General features: G+C 38.8%; 1 protein-coding gene across 3 annotated transcripts; it reads right to left on the bottom strand.

The window, feature by feature from the left end:
• Positions 1-334: 334 nt before the first annotated feature.
• On the bottom strand, positions 335-14,144 carry tut7 (terminal uridylyl transferase 7). 3 transcript variants are annotated; one of them, XM_072434168.1, is made up of 27 exons: positions 14,008-14,144; positions 10,645-10,996; positions 10,376-10,518; positions 10,019-10,138; positions 9,747-9,924; positions 9,588-9,676; positions 9,471-9,522; positions 9,326-9,395; positions 8,477-8,603; positions 8,284-8,403; positions 7,972-8,106; positions 7,713-7,890; positions 6,995-7,602; positions 6,775-6,925; positions 6,612-6,698; positions 5,409-5,509; positions 5,268-5,325; positions 5,085-5,188; positions 4,912-5,001; positions 4,726-4,839; positions 2,790-2,864; positions 2,479-2,656; positions 2,346-2,393; positions 2,080-2,171; positions 1,888-2,003; positions 1,624-1,799; positions 335-1,275 (listed from the first exon to the last, which is right to left on the bottom strand). In XM_072434168.1, the coding sequence occupies exons 2-27, from the start codon at positions 10,982-10,984 to the stop codon at positions 1,217-1,219; spliced, it is 3,609 nt and encodes a 1,202-aa protein (XP_072290269.1). In that variant the 5' UTR covers positions 10,985-10,996; positions 14,008-14,144; the 3' UTR covers positions 335-1,216. The 3 variants fall into 3 exon arrangements, with proteins under 3 accessions (XP_072290269.1, XP_072290267.1, XP_072290268.1); XM_072434166.1 differs by lacking the exon at positions 335-1,275 and adding an exon at positions 1,356-1,546; XM_072434167.1 differs by lacking the exon at positions 335-1,275 and adding an exon at positions 1,356-1,546 and having other exon boundaries at positions 10,645-10,991; positions 14,008-14,095.
• Between the last annotated feature and the right edge of the window lie 1,196 nt (positions 14,145-15,340).

The raw sequence follows: 15,340 nt of genomic DNA, 5'->3' as shown, positions 1-15,340 counted from the left end.
TTGACTGAAACCGACCGCTGTGGGTTGCGTCACAGTCCAGCAGTCCATCATTTTTACGGTCTATGCTCCAAACCTTTGGCTCAAACAAAGACCTTTGAAATCATTTTTACGACGCTCGTTAAGTTTGGTTCAAATGCTTTGTCCTTTCACGAGGCTTCACTTTGCCCATCAATAGCAATAACAGAACCGCCCACTTTCAGCCTCCTGACGAACCATTGGTCAAAATAATGACCAATACATTTTTACAGCTCCACCACGAAAACCAGCACACTTACAGTTCAAGTTATTGTGGTAATTATGGGGCAATGTAAGGCGCACACACGGATGAGTTTGATTAATTTATTTGATTGACACAAAACTAGCATTTGCTCAGAAATAAGAAAAAACATTTTGCATTTTAACATAAAAACATTAAAGGGTTTAAAATAATTCTAAAAACAAATCAAAACCTATGCATAAAATCTTGCCAGAAGGCTTTTTTTTTCTTTTTTAAAAAATAAAATCATATCCAGGTCTTTCAGACGTAAGCAGCAAAAAGAAAAAAAAAAAAAAAAAACAAGAGCATGAACCCTGAAAGTGCAGCCATAATCTTGTGACAACACATGAACACTGACAATAAATACTTTTTTTCCCCCCATTAACTGAGATTTCCTCTAGTTTGAACTTTGAATACACATGTTGCACTAGACCATCCCAAACATGTAAATAGTACTCAAGTAGCCAAATTACTCTTCTATAACACATACTTGGACAGTTGATGGCACCCTTTTAAAATGTTAAAATAATGTTAAAACCAAAAATGACAAAGTCATCACTGAAGGCCTATAAAGATACTGGATAGAGGAATTCAGTGCCCATGAAGTAAAACAATTGTTAAAAAAAAAATAAAAGACTTGCATTAATTGAAGAACTGCTATTATTAATTAGCCTGACAGAAAATCCTTTATATTAGAAACGTTTTACGTCGTATTACAATTTGGGAAATAAAACTGAATAAATAAAATGATTAACTGGCAGTGTATTTAAACAGGACAGTTTAGAATATTTTCTTTCAATAAAAAGAAAACATTAAAAAGCTCATTAGATGAGTATTCAAGCAAAACAAAATAATAAAAGGCCCTACTTGGCTTCAAGTCAAGGTGTCCTGGCTTTGGCTTTTAAAGGGCTTCTAAGCCTGAAGGTTAAGCAAGTGACCGGTGCAGCAAGAGCTGCACCTTTATTTCTCTGGATTCTTCTTGGGACCAAACGGACCCATATTTCGACAGCCTAAATTACCTGCAAGACAAAAAATTTAGACATTTTAAGTTATAACTACTTTCTAAGTGGGTAAGAGAATTCAGAGAAAGTTTTTAAATTATGTCCTGGAACATCTAACAAACCTTGTTCATTCCCTTCCCTCTCAGAAATAAAATATCATTCTGTAATAATTTACCACTCAATACATTAGTATACTTTTTAGAATATATATGACCTACAGCTTTATTCCTTCCTCTCAGTGTTCTGAAGAGTCCAGAAGGAGTAGGAGAGCCATCTAACTTCACATTTCCTAACATGTGACAACTTGTCTAAGCCAATGTGTCATGCAGTTGGACCGACTTTCAGACTAAATTAAGTGAGCAGTACCTGCAGGCCCTTTGTACAGGTGACAGTCCTTTTTCATGTGTGAGTTTGAGCCACAGAGGAAGCAACAGCGTTCTAGAGGGTCCCTCTTTCTCCACTGCTCATTCCGATTTTTCACTCGATCCATGGAGCTCTCCCGAGTGTCAGCCCCTTTTTCAGAATCTTGTCTGTGGCGTGACCTGACAATACATTTGCAATAAGATTTTATTTTGTGATGACCAATCTGAAACCAATAACCAATTCAAGTGCAATAACCACAAAACCTACTTTCTTCGCATAGGGCAGTCTTTCATAAAGTGGCCAATCTTCCCACAAATTCTGCAACACCGGTCATTGGGAGCCACCTCACCTTCTGTGAGAACTTCAGGGTCAAAAAAGTATTCCTAGAAGAAGAAGCCACATGCTTAAGGATTGCAAGTTCTTGTCACGGTGAAGTTATCAATGTCATTTGTTACAAACCATTGCAGAAGGATATTGAATAGGAATGACTTCGACTGGCGTGCCAAACACTTTTCTGCTATTAATGAAAGCCTTCATGATGAAGTTGATCACTGTTAACATTTAGAGAGAAATGTTAAAAGACAGAATAGAGAAGATGAAATCCGTACAGTGCATGTTTGCGTAGGTGACTGTTTCCATATATGGCACGGTGTGGTTGGGAGCGTGATTTCTGATATCTAAAGCAGTTTGGGTTCATTTCCATGCAGTTTTTAATTCATACACACTTTTTCTAGAGAGTCCAGCACCCAGATTATGATTCAGGTCAAATGGATCTGTAAAAAAGGAAGAAAAATACATTCTATGAACAAGATCAAATAAATGGCCAGTGTAAAATATCATGTTCGATCTATGAATGACCTTCAATGGCAATTAATTTAGATGTCCACTGTTTATTGAAGGTAGTGAGACGAGCATGCTGTCGAATACAGATGACATGTTCTCTGAAGTCAAAGTCTTCTGTGTAGAACCTAAGCAAACCCAGCCACAGCTCTCCCACCGTCTCCCGGTTCTTTCCATAGTGTGACCAGCGACTTGCCTGCAGACAAGCACTCGTTATCCTTCATAAGTTCAGTTCATTTTCCACAAATCAACAATATTACTGAATGATGAAGTTAAAACTGTGACATTGTGAAGAATTATGCAAAATTAAGATCAATAAATTAACTCACCAATGCTGCCAGATCATCGAAGAAGTATACATTCCATCCATCTACAAGTTTTTCTGGCTTCTGCCCATCATACATCTACAAACCCAACAATGGTTGTAGTTATCCATAACAATAAGACTGCATAACAAAATAACATCTAGTAATAATGCTTTTTACATAAATATGTCTTTCGAGGGATAGGTGGGGACCAAATTATGGATGGATTTAAGACATTATGCTTTTGTTTGCTATAAAGTCAGACACCCGGGATCATTATTTTAGATTTTGGTCATTTAAAAAAAACAAATAAATATTGATCCAAAAACAATAAAATAAATAGTCTGACGATGGTCTTGGTTGAAAACGGAAGATTTTCGCCGGTCCCTTTGCACAACTGTGAATGTCATGACAACAAAGTGCTGCGCTGTCAGGCAAGCATACGGCCTTGCTTCACAGTGGATTTTTCACTTATGCCAAAATGACTATGCAAAGCAGCAAAATCCAACGTGCAAGACATTTTAAGAAATTCATCCAGACTACAGAGCAGTATGGGGGTGTAGAGGAAAACTGGCATTTGCAGAGCTATGCAGGAATCTTGAACGTAGGAAATATAGATTACTCAAACATACATAAAATCACTCCAAATACAACTTCCAAGTAGGTAAACAAGGGGAAAATTTTATTTAGGCTAATTAACTAGTCTTCTTCAGAGTAATAGGATCTTGAACTGAATTGGGTGCTGGTGGAGCTGGTGCAGGACTGGAGGGGCGTTCTGGTTATGATTCCGGCAGCAGAGCCTTGTAGCTTGTCAAGTGTATTGTGTGAGAGTCCATGGAGAAGGGACGTGCCACCAACCAAAGGCTTTGCTAGACACAATTCTAGTCAGTCATGACGGACCGGGTCCCAAAAAAAATCTGCCATGCCGTTTTATTATATTTTTTATTGCATATGTGCGACAGGTGGTGCACGCAGGGCATCTGAGGCTTTTTAAAAGAGGAAAACGAATCACTATCTCACATCTCGTATTTCTTTGTTACAGGTGTAAAATAGTTCATTTAGAATTCCTCCTTTAAGCTCAGAAATGAGCCTCCCAGGATATTATAAGTGATTAGTTATAATAGGCGGATTAAGTTGTTAAAATGTCTCAATGTTCAGGTGCAGATCCTACATGTTGTCACCAGTTAAGAGCCTGCAGGTGATTCTTCAAATTTCAATACGCAACTTTTTAATAGGCCTAGACACAGGGCGGGTTGAAAAATAGATTCCATGGTGCGGGGCAGGCGTAGGCAAAAAACAACAAAATTGCTGGAAAATGAACACTCGTCTGAACTTCATCATGTATAAACTAATGGTTAAGCAACATACCGCAGTAAAGCAGTAGAATAGTCCGTGCTTTATGCATCTACATGCATGCTCTGCAGCGCGCACAGACACATGCCCACTCGGTTCCCACCCACTGCCAGCCACACTCATCGTTTTTTGTGTATCTATGATCTTAACATGTTTTCTGTCTGTTATGCTGCACATTTATTATGTCAGAACAACCACGGCACTAAAAGCATGAATTCTGGAGAGGGAGAAAAGTGAAGCTGTGCTGTACTAGGTGTGGAGCCGGGGCCGCGGCGCCGTGAGGAAAGCCCGGTTTTAGTTCACAACTCAATATGTTCAAGAAAAACAGCAGTAGAAGCTACAATTCAGCGATAAAAAAAAAGTTTGTTCGTTATGTTGATATCCTGTGTAAAACAGCTGGAAAATAATCACTGATGAAGAGTTCTTGGTTAATGCTCTTGGTTAACCTCTGCTATCAACACAATAACACCACAGAATCCCATTACTCCTTGCCTAAATATAAAATGTATTGCAGCTTATATTAAAAATGATATAACAATAAAACTGCTGCCACATGGTTAACAGGTCAGAATAGCATAAATAGTTTTCAGTATACAAAGACAATTACCTCTTGCAGGACAGGAATGACGGGTGGATCTCTCTGTTGCAGGTAGAACAGCACCATGAGGGTGTAAGCGTATGAAGAGAGGCTGCCGCGTGATGCATCCCCAATGTCGCACATCTAGAAAAAAAAAAAAGATGATCAGATTTGAAATTCACTTTCAGCTTCACCTTTTAAATAAAGAGTACTTACTTTGGCAAAAACTTTCATGACATAACAGAGAATCCTCACTCTTGCGTCAATCTCAGCATAGGATGCAAGCAAGTGAGTGTTGTGCAGGGCCTTCAACGAAACATGGTTTGAGTAAAAACATTCACTAAAGCAATAATTTCAATGAGTATCACGTGGGCTCCCGACTCTCATACCAGTGTGTTGTACAAGCTGATGTCTCCCTCCAGACCAGTTTGAAGATGGTAAAACTTGACTATGGGAACCTTAGCAGTAGTGATGGGTAGGATGTTTTTAAGACCTGGAAAGCAAACGCCAGAAATTTGGAAGTCAAGGAAAGAATTTAATCTACTCGTAGCAAAGGCAAATTGAATCCAAACCTGAGTGTTTCTTTAACAGCCTTGCGAGGATTTCAATAATGTGAATGCAGTCATCATCCTTTAATTAAAAATAAATAAATTAGTCTTAGGTGGATTAGTCTTGAGCGCAGCACCAAACAATGTAAATCATTCTACATCTACCTCTAGAGTGTCCCGACCCTCCAACATCATGCAAATGTCTAGGTCACTCTGTCGAAAACCGAAGCCATTTTTGGATGATCCAAACAGTTGTAACTTTGTGTCTGCAAGTCACCAAGTAAATATTTACTAAACTTAAAGACATGCAGCATATTCCATGAAGCAAAGTACATATGACACATTAGACAACACTTTGGTAAAATCTTTAAATATGATAATTCCCTTTGTATTTTACTGCAAATATTTTGCCTGTTTTTCTCCAATTTGGGTCATGTTTATAATGTTACTTCCGGGTTTGACATGGCCAGCAAATATGACCTAGATAGAGGTAATTCAGTACAGTAGTAGTAGAGGTAATTCGACAACAGTAACAGTAGCAGTAGTAACTTGACAGATTACATTATAAATAATAAATATTTCCCAAATAGACCATCCCACCAAACAATGACATTGTTTGGATTAAGAAAAACATGAGAACCTGTCATAGACTTCAAACCAAAACATGACAATCCAGGCTCATCAAACCCCCTCAAGTGCAAGCTCACATTCACTGGAAAGACGTGTCTGGACACTGCACTCAGTAAATGGGCACAAATTAAATAAAAAGCCCATAGAAGGACTAAATTACCTCTACCTACATTTTAACCATAATTAAAACCTTCAAATTGTTCTAATAGGTTTATTTTATATCAAACAGGCCTACATTTCATGCTGTGGCTTTAGGTGTGGAGTAAAGCCACAGTCAGTTGGCTGCTCTTGTGCACAGAAACAAATGCTGGTTTGGAGCTGGACTCTGAGGATTAACTGTTTTTCGTTTTCACTCCCGTGAAACCACACCCACATATGCAAGATTTGATTAATCAGTCCTCATTCAATTGGAGTTCCGTTTCAACTTTAGTTTTAGGTGCAGCTAAAATCTCAGGCCTGAATTGGCGTTGGTCGGACCCAGGCTCATTTCTTTCGTGGAGCGCAAGACTTAGCCCAGGATTAAGATGCGCCTGGACTTATCGTTTAGTATAAAAGAAAAACAGCGCAGTTACATTTTGTTCAACACAACATTGATCTAAAACTGTTTAATGAGAGTGTCGTTCCAAAATGAGAGATCTACTGTAGCTAGCAGGGGATTTTCATTTACTTATTGAAAAATGGTTACAAGACATTTTTTAACCCTAAATGGAAGAATAATCACAAGTAAATAGTAAATACCAGGAAAGTGCCGCCTGATGAAAGTTTGTAGATCCTGGAGAATATGATCTCTAACCCTCTCCTCTAGTTCACCTGGGGCAAAGTCAGCTGTAGACAACAACAACAAAAACTTAGACATTAGCCCAACTGTGGCTTTGTTCTGTCCTAAACACGAAGTACTCACTGTGGCACTGCACACAAACTTGGTCAAGGACGCGCAAAAAGTCTGATGTCATTGGAGGCAATGGGTCAAGTTCTACCTTCTTGAAATCTTCAGGACAGTCTTTCTTGAGATGGCCATCGCGTTTGCACAGCGAACAAACAACAATGTGGGTCTAAAGAAAATACAGAAAATAAACATTACAAGTTTGAAATTGTGGCACGGAAATCGTTAAAAACCTCACCTTGCCTCTTGTGAAAGCTTGTTTATTGAACCTGTAGGATAGACCATGGTTTTCACCTCCACCTTCTAGTTTATTCAATTTGCGATCATCTTCATACTCAGCGTAGAGTTCCTCTACTTTGTCCATAAAATCTGGTGTGTCCAGATCAGGCCTCTCATCCTCTGATAAAGGCTCCTCCCCTGAGATTTCATCAAGTGGAAACAGCTCCTCATCTTCCGTGGTTAAACTATCCACATGTCGTCGGATCTGTGCGTCTGCCTCGTCCTCTTCTTCAGATAGACTGCCTTTTCCCAGGTCTACTTTTTCTCTGTCTTTTTCAGATTCACTGTCTTCCTCAAGTTCCTCTTCAATAATGCAGTCAGAGTCCTCTGGTCCAGTTTCTATATTTTTAGATTGGTTTAAGGATTGAGGCTCAATAATGAGTTTATTTGCATCAGAGTTATGAGTAGCATCTGTATCACGCTTGCCTTTTAACTTTTGACCAACAGCGGCCGTGTTGGGTGGCAGTGCAAAGTACTTGTATGTAGTTTTGAGGCAGTGGACAATGTAGTCATACACTTGCTGGCTATTAACGGAGCGGGCCACATTCCTTTTTACTGCAAATGGGTCTTAAAAAATAAAAAATATATCAGTATCACAACAAAAACATATTTTATGTTATAAAACCAAGCAGACAAACAGCTTTTGCATACCCGATAGTGAAGGACTATAAACATACCTTCTACAGCAATGCGTTTTTTTGGCCAGTCTTTCATCTCTCTGGAAAGCACAGCACGAGTACGCACACTGATTACATAGTCCTCCATTTTAAATTCTAGAGAATAGAAACGAAGCAGCTCAACCCATAGAAGACCGACTTCCACTGGAGGGTGAGGATGTTGAAACACCAGAGGAACCTGTTCAAAACATGAAGCATGTACGGTACATAAAGTGTGGTAGACACATTTCCGATGAGCCAAATGTTACATTTATGTTACCTTCCCATTTAAACTGGATTTGTCTGCTGATTGTGAAGATTCTTTAGAAGAGGGAGAATAAATCCAGTGTACGTGCTCATCATCTACATGTGTCAGACTGAAGTCTTTCAGCCTACTGAGTGAGAACACCTTGATCTACAGAATGATTCAAGCACAAAAAGTAAAAGTTATATTTTGTAACATTATCAAAACATGTTTTTAAATTTACTTGTATAAGAAAAAAATGCAACATTTTAATGCATCTTCCATAACCTAGTGTTGAAAAGGGGAGCAAAAGACATTTTTTTGAAAAGATTCCCCCCACAGAAGTACCTCTTGGTTAAGGTAAGTGGGCAGGAGAGCCTGTCTGCGCTGCTGTAAAAAGTAGATAACCAGTAGAGCAAGGGCATAAGAAGGAAATCCTCCTTCTTCTGGACGGTCAATCTGACAAATCTAAATCAAAGAAGGAAACAACACATGTTAACTCAAGTAGCATTAGATTACATTTCATAAAGTAGTGAATTACCTGGGCCCAGCGTCTGAGGCCCAAAACAAGGGGAAGAAGAAGAGGTTCTTGGCGCACAATGGCTGACAAGTATGAAGTAGTCTGAAAAGCATTTTCATTTCCTGCACTCACTTTGCAGATGAGACCACTGTGTGAAGAAAAAATAAATATATACTTTGTTTTTAATACACCCTTAACAGCATGTCTTTTTTTCCAGAGGAAGATAGAACAATAGACTTAAGGTCCAGGGGCCTCATTTATACAGCTAGATAGAATGGAGATACAGGGAAAAGAAAACACTAATGGAGAGGAGCAGAAGTGCTGTTTACTCATGCTTGAGACATGACGCATGCATTTGAAGCCGTACATGGGTGACATGTTTGTGAGTAAGCTGGCCATGCATGTACTGGGATGTTTTCAGCTTCCAGGAATTGTGTTCAGATTTGTACATGGGGCTGTGCATGATCATGCTGCACCATGAGGTGATGTGGCATAATGCTCTGGATCAGCATATACGACAGCATGTTCCAGTTCCAAGATTCATTTTGGTACCACCCTTTCAATATAGCAAAACGGAGCATTTCAGAGTGGCCTGTTATTGTGGCCAGTTTAAGGCACACTTGTGCTATACTCACCAGCATATTTATATGCCACATGGTCAAAATGAGCAATTCATATTATTAATCCTTCACACCTCATGAAAAAGCTGATGAAAAATTGGAGCAATAACAAAAGTGTTGCATTTATAGTTTTGTTTGGTGTATAAAGCATGTGCACCTCTAATGGCCACTAGGAGTACGCACTTGCTCAGCAAAATTCCACCAAACCCCTTTATAAATGAGGCCCCAGGTCCCTAGGTACACTACTTACCTCTTTTTTTCTTTACAAACAACAACAGGAACCCTGGCATGAAAGTCTGCCTCTAACTCAACATAGAGTGCTGAGAAGAAAATATCCATTTTAGAAATTTTTGGATTTATATAAGAACTATAATTTGAAAAACAACAAAACTTACGGCTAACAGACAGACATTCTTTGACCAAGAACAAGACATTTGGCTGCGTCATCTGTGAGAACAAATTTGATTAAAAATGCACAGGTTTCCAAGATCCCCCATGAAATTTAGTATTACCTCTGGAGGAAACTGAATGTCAATGTTGACATCAGACTTTTTGAAACCAAATTTGGTACAAGATGATCCATAAAGCCTCAAGGTAATTCCTAAACAGCAAATACATTTTTTTTAAATAAATATTTGTATACTGAAGGTTTTACTGCATATAGGACTTACCAGGCATAACTGAGAGGAGAAGGTCTTGCATGAGAGAAACGGCTTGCTGTCTTGCCTCCACATCTTGGTCAGTCAACCCATATTCACGGACCAGATCCTCTAGAACAGTGTTTATTGCACTGACCTGCTCTGCACTGGGAGGTGAAATTTGTGTCAACAGTTCCTGCTCTTGTTGTTCCTAAAGACCAGACAAGAGCAGTTAGTTTTGCACATTGGAATAACCCCAAACATTCAAACTTCAATCAGTAATGTATGCTTTTATTTATGTGCACCTTGGATTTTTTCTTGTGACGTCGGTCTTTAAAAATATGCTTATAGGCATCAGCTACAGAGTCCAAATAAATGTCACAGAATGAACAAGAGTAAACTGCATTGGGATGACTGTTGGGTGCCTGAAAATATAAAACAAAATAAATGAAATAACTAACTTTTAGCATTACATTTATATTCAGTAGTTTCCTTATTGTTCTAAGAGTGCAATTATACCAAACTAGTTCAATTTAAAAAGTACAACAACAAAAAATCCTTTTGTTAAAAAAGCAATGGCTTGAAGGAACTCTTGATTGTTGTGCCATGAAGTGCACTGCATTTAACTACATACAAAACTAATTTAACAAAAGCGTTCAAACCTTTCTCAAAGGGTTTATTCCATCCCTTTTAAGCCGCCTTTCTGCCTGCCAAAGGCCGGGGTCCGATATGGCTGAAGGTTCTTCATTCACAGCTTCATTAAGATTTTCAGAGGATGTTTTCCTGTTTCGATTTCTCCTTTTTCCTTTTAGAAAAAAGAAGTTTGAGATTTGGTTATGCAATTATTACAGCGAGTTACAACACACTACCTTTTTTTTCCTCTTTAAATGATGCAAATAACCATAACATTAAATCCCATACTGGACCATACCTGATTTGTGAGCATTGCCATCATTGCTCTCCAGGTCTTCTCTTGGACTTTCTGATAGAGGTCTTGTCCTCCAGTTTTGTGGCTCTAGGCGTTCCCTCTTGTGATTTTCTTGACTACATCCACCGGTGTCACCACTAGAGAACCATCTGAGGTCATCTCTCTGTGACGGACTGTGCCCTCCTCTGAAACCTCCAGGGGACGAGCCCGGGAAGTTCTGCCTCCCCCTTTTGGAAGTCCCTCTGAACTTGTTTTGGCTGTTCCTTCCTTGGTGCCCACCCTCTGGTCTGAAGTTCTGTCCTCTGGCCTGGTCATGGCTTCTGTTCCAACCTTGGTTGTCCATGTTTTACCTTAACTTAAAGACATGATGTTATCAACATTAGCTGGGGTTGTAAAGCTAGCTTGAGGCACAGCTCTGTCTGAAGCGCTGTTACTGAAATAAGACTTTAATCTAAGCTTTGTTTTAACACAATCTGAAAAAAGAACAGACTCTGCTAAGACATGCAAGCTGATTTGTGCGGCTGAACAAGTTCTTTTAAAAAAAATAGCATACCAAACACCTAAACAGGACAATGAACGAATTTAACTTTTAAATGAATTTTCTATTTTTATTATTTTTCAAACCATCTGAAAAATGTCTCAGGTTGCGTTAATGTGTGCATTGTGTCACCATTAATGATCAAAACTGCACAACTGGAATCTCACGGAAGCAGCAGCATTTATTTCTGCATTTACATTTTTTGAAAAATGGCTACAAGCTTTACCCAGAATAGACATTTTTGTAAATAATTGCTAATAGGAAAGCGCAGTGGACAGAGAAAGGTTAGGTGTAGGTGAACTGAAAACCTTTTTTTTTCTGGGTACTCAAGTCTCAAATGCAGGACAGGATTACTCAAATATATACAAATTAAGAATCAGAATGTCAGATTAATCTTAATTTAGTCAGTTATACTACATATTTCAGTAAGCTTCCTGGTGGCGAACACACCACCTGCATGACTCCATGGAGATAGTAAACTGAGCCCAAACTTTAGCTCATTTTCCATTTTGAAGGATCCATTTTATGCCAATTTTCATCATGATTGCAGTTTCAAGCACTTCATTGAAAAGATCAACCTGGAGAGATTACCTGTTCCTAGTCTACCAACACTGCACATCTTTGAACCAGGGGCGTGCCATTAATCAAATCTCTATTATAGTTATTACTCCAGATGATTACAAAAAAGTATTAATTATGGGAGGTGACTATTAATAATTAATGACACTCAGCAATAATGCCTTTACTGTGCATAGAGGAGAGAGCTGTGGGGGGCTTTTGTCCTCAAATTTGTTCTGGACCCAATAACATGGGACGATGCCAACCATACCATACATCGGCTGTGCTGCCGTTATTGTTTCACCTGCTCTAAACTCGTCACGGTCAAGTAAAAACACTGCACACAACTAAACACCCTTAAGTTCACTATAGCTGCAAACAGACAAATCAAATGTCTTTAACCGTAGGTCTACAAGTCAATTTAGTTCAGTAAATGGCCCAAATATTAAACTTACAATAGGCCAATGCATATAACAAACTAAAATGGACAACCAAACTGATGATTTTAATATTAATTTAGGTGTGTAGTTTAGCAGTGGAAATACTTTAAATAGTTTTAACAATTATCTTATTAAAAAAAAATGCATGATAGGTTTTAATCAAATTACCATTGCATGATCACATGCAATGGTAGTTATTTATTATTTATTTTTATCTTTATTATTTTTCCCCTCCATCCCTTGTTGGGAAATGGGAGGTTTTGTCTATGGGAGTTTTTGTTCATAAGAGATTTTCTACTGAGAGTGTTCTTCAAACACCTTCCAAAAAACTTCCTATAAGTGATCTGTTCTTTTCTTCTGCATCTACCTCTGTATCTTCCTGCGTTGCATCAATTAAATTTCCCCATGTGGGACAATAAATAAAGTATAACTTTTTAAAGTGAATAGTATACTGAATAATCCGGATTACATTTATGACAAAAGTTTAACACAGTTTAACTTGAAAACATACATAAATTGACCTCATCTCAGACAAGGTGGTGTATAATTAAAAACAAACAAATGTCTTAATTTGTTATTACTTTCAAGATATTTTGCAAATGGAAAAGTGAAGCAAAGAAGTTAACGAGTTTGTCCCTTATGCAAAACCTCTAATAACATCTCTTTGCATGCGTGTGTGTGTGTATTTTTACTTTCCGTGGCTTGAATAGCACATTTACATGCGTTTTCTTTTTCTCTTCTTTCTTCTTCTAAATGAATGTAGTAACAATGTATAAAAAATGCATTTTTTAAAAGAACATCGCTATGGAGACAAGCAGGCAATGTGCCCTCCACCTAAATGCATGTTTTTTACATTTTCTGGGGCTTTAACATGATAATTTGTGATTTGACAAAAAAAATTGTTTTCCCTAGTTTGATAATTTAGTGAAGTTTATAAATTGTACTTCCTGGGTGGATATGTGCAGATGTGACAGGAGATTTCACAACTGTTGCCCAGCAACCATATTATAAAACAAGGGCAAACACAATTATTTGAGAAAATACAAACACCTTTGTAAATTAATGTTTAAACTGTCAGAAAATCGTGTGCTACTACTTTCCCTTCAGATTTAAACAAACATACACTCACCACAGGAAACATGCCAAACAAATCATTGCAAAAGCACTTTCATGAGGAGTGGCCAGACTCTAGATTAGTTCAGATCTCTCATAGTTTAAAGTCTCCGTTCATAACTAAGGAACTATATTAGATCTAAGCAGGTGCATCCAGACTCCAGACACTCCTGTTGTGAAAAAAACTATTTCATATTCATATTAAACACTTTTCTATTATTTCTAATACTTTAAATCACGGCAGATGTTCTGTTTGAGGGAAAGTGACGTTATGGAAATAAAACCTGTCGACAAAATCTAAATATAATAACTTGAACACACTACACAGACCGATAATAAATCCAAGCTATACGAATCTTTTTGTCAGAAGCTCCACGCTTTTACGTTTAGAATGGCTTAGCCTCAAATTTGGCGTGATTAACCTATTTTTGTGTAGTTTCAAACCGGTACTGCAAAATACAATTATACAGACGAGTAGGTCAACAAAACGCTGACATTCAGGTGACAGAGCCAGCAAAGTTGGTTGACTTTTGTTCCTGTTAGCTCGTGGCTAACGGTGAGCCATGCAGCAGCTAGTTCCAATTGCTAGCAGCTAGCATGACTGCCCTGTTCATTTTTTCCCCCCCGTTTCATTTTAGCAAATCCACTGCAGTTCCGGCGCTTCAAAGTCACCTTGCGAAGTTCGCCACAACACACACGAAACTGTAATCGAAATACCTTGTGCGTTTCGATAGAGGACATGCTCTAAAAGTCACGCTCAGGACTGACTTGGCATGTTGTTGTCTTGCTCAGCTCCAAACCATGAGAGATCAACTGTCTGTTATGTAGCCGTCATCCAGGAAGGCCCGCCTCCCCAGGGCTCCACGCGCTGAGCTGATCCAAGGAGAGGAAGCGTGTTCAAAACTGTCTAATGTTTAGTCTTTTCTATTATGCATTTGAATCCGTCATGGCAGTGGTGCGTTTCTGTGTGAGATCTGCACGATACACTGCACTGGAGCCGCATACAGGGGGCTGCACCATGGGGCGGCACACCGGGGCCCGCACTCGGGGGACCACACTCAGGGTGGCACACTCAGGGGGCTCTCTCCATTTGCTCTTGGTTGCTGTGGCGTGCCCTCTCTGCATTATTGATTTGTGAAATGTGTAGAGTAATTAACATGTGAAAATATCTTTAAATTGTTGTTATTAATAAGCCAAGTTAGTTCCGTAAGGCCGTGCAAAGCCTGCGAAAGTGCGATTCGAGGTCCTGAAATTTCCATGTGACACTTTTACAAACCCTAAAATTTTTTAGTATAATCATTAGGGTCTGTTGCACATTCACTGTGAGTTGTATTAATTTGTCATTCCAATGCACAGCAGTATGCTTTTCAAACAAGTGTTATTTTGCGCCGTCCACTTTCCACTTCTTTTTCCCAAGATCGCACTTCCGGTCCAGCAGGAACTCTGTTGGTTCGAATGGAGGACTAGGGAACAGTCTCACTGCTAAAATATGCTTTAAAGTAGATTGATTTGTGTAAAATATCCAATGTTCATGTGACCAACAAGTCAACAATGCACCAATTTCCTGGGCAGCCCAAAAACTGCTTTTTAGTCTGTGTAGAACTTATTTTCTCTGAAGGATTATGTGATATGGCAGTGCACTGACGGGCTTCCAGAATAAGGTGACCTGCAGAGATCAGCGCCATTGAGAGCAGAGTACTAAGCCCGGTGTCCGGCAAGTGCCTTTTTGAAAGTGCATACAGTTTTTTTCTTCTGCCCTTCAGCTCAAATTTCATCCCCTGCTCAAAAACTCACCAAATATTGCCCAATATTCAGACTTTTGCGATTTTTTTTTTATGTGCCCATTTTTGGAGCATTAAAAAATGCTGTGACAGCGCCACCTACAAAAGTCAAAATACAAAGGTACATTAAATACATAGAGCCACAAAATTCAAGACATTTTATTGTGGCCACGCCCCCTGACAATCGTTTTTGTTGTATAACGTTTAAAGCGGTTGGCAGTCATCTAAAAAGGCGCATTTATCGCCACCAACTGTAGTTGTACGTCTTC

This window comes from Eucyclogobius newberryi, unplaced genomic scaffold, assembly GCF_026437365.1.
Source record: "Eucyclogobius newberryi isolate DKJ021-1_F unplaced genomic scaffold, fEucNew1.0.hap1 SCAF_6, whole genome shotgun sequence".
NCBI lineage: Eukaryota > Metazoa > Chordata > Actinopteri > Gobiiformes > Gobiidae > Eucyclogobius > Eucyclogobius newberryi.
Note: the sequence above shows the minus strand (reverse complement) of the source record. Positions and strands in the feature narration are given on the sequence as shown.

Coding starts and splice junctions, on each gene's coding strand:
- tut7 (XM_072434166.1), bottom strand. CDS start 10,984: ATGGACAACCAAGGTTGGAACAGAAGCCATGACCAGGCCAGAGGACAG. Junction 8,107..8,283: donor CCACTTACCTTAACCAAGAG/GTACTTCTGTGG, acceptor ATCATTCTGTAG/ATCAAGGTGTTCTCACTCAG. Junction 2,172..2,345: donor TGCTGGACTCTCTAGAAAAA/GTGTGTATGAAT, acceptor AAATGTTAACAG/TGATCAACTTCATCATGAAG.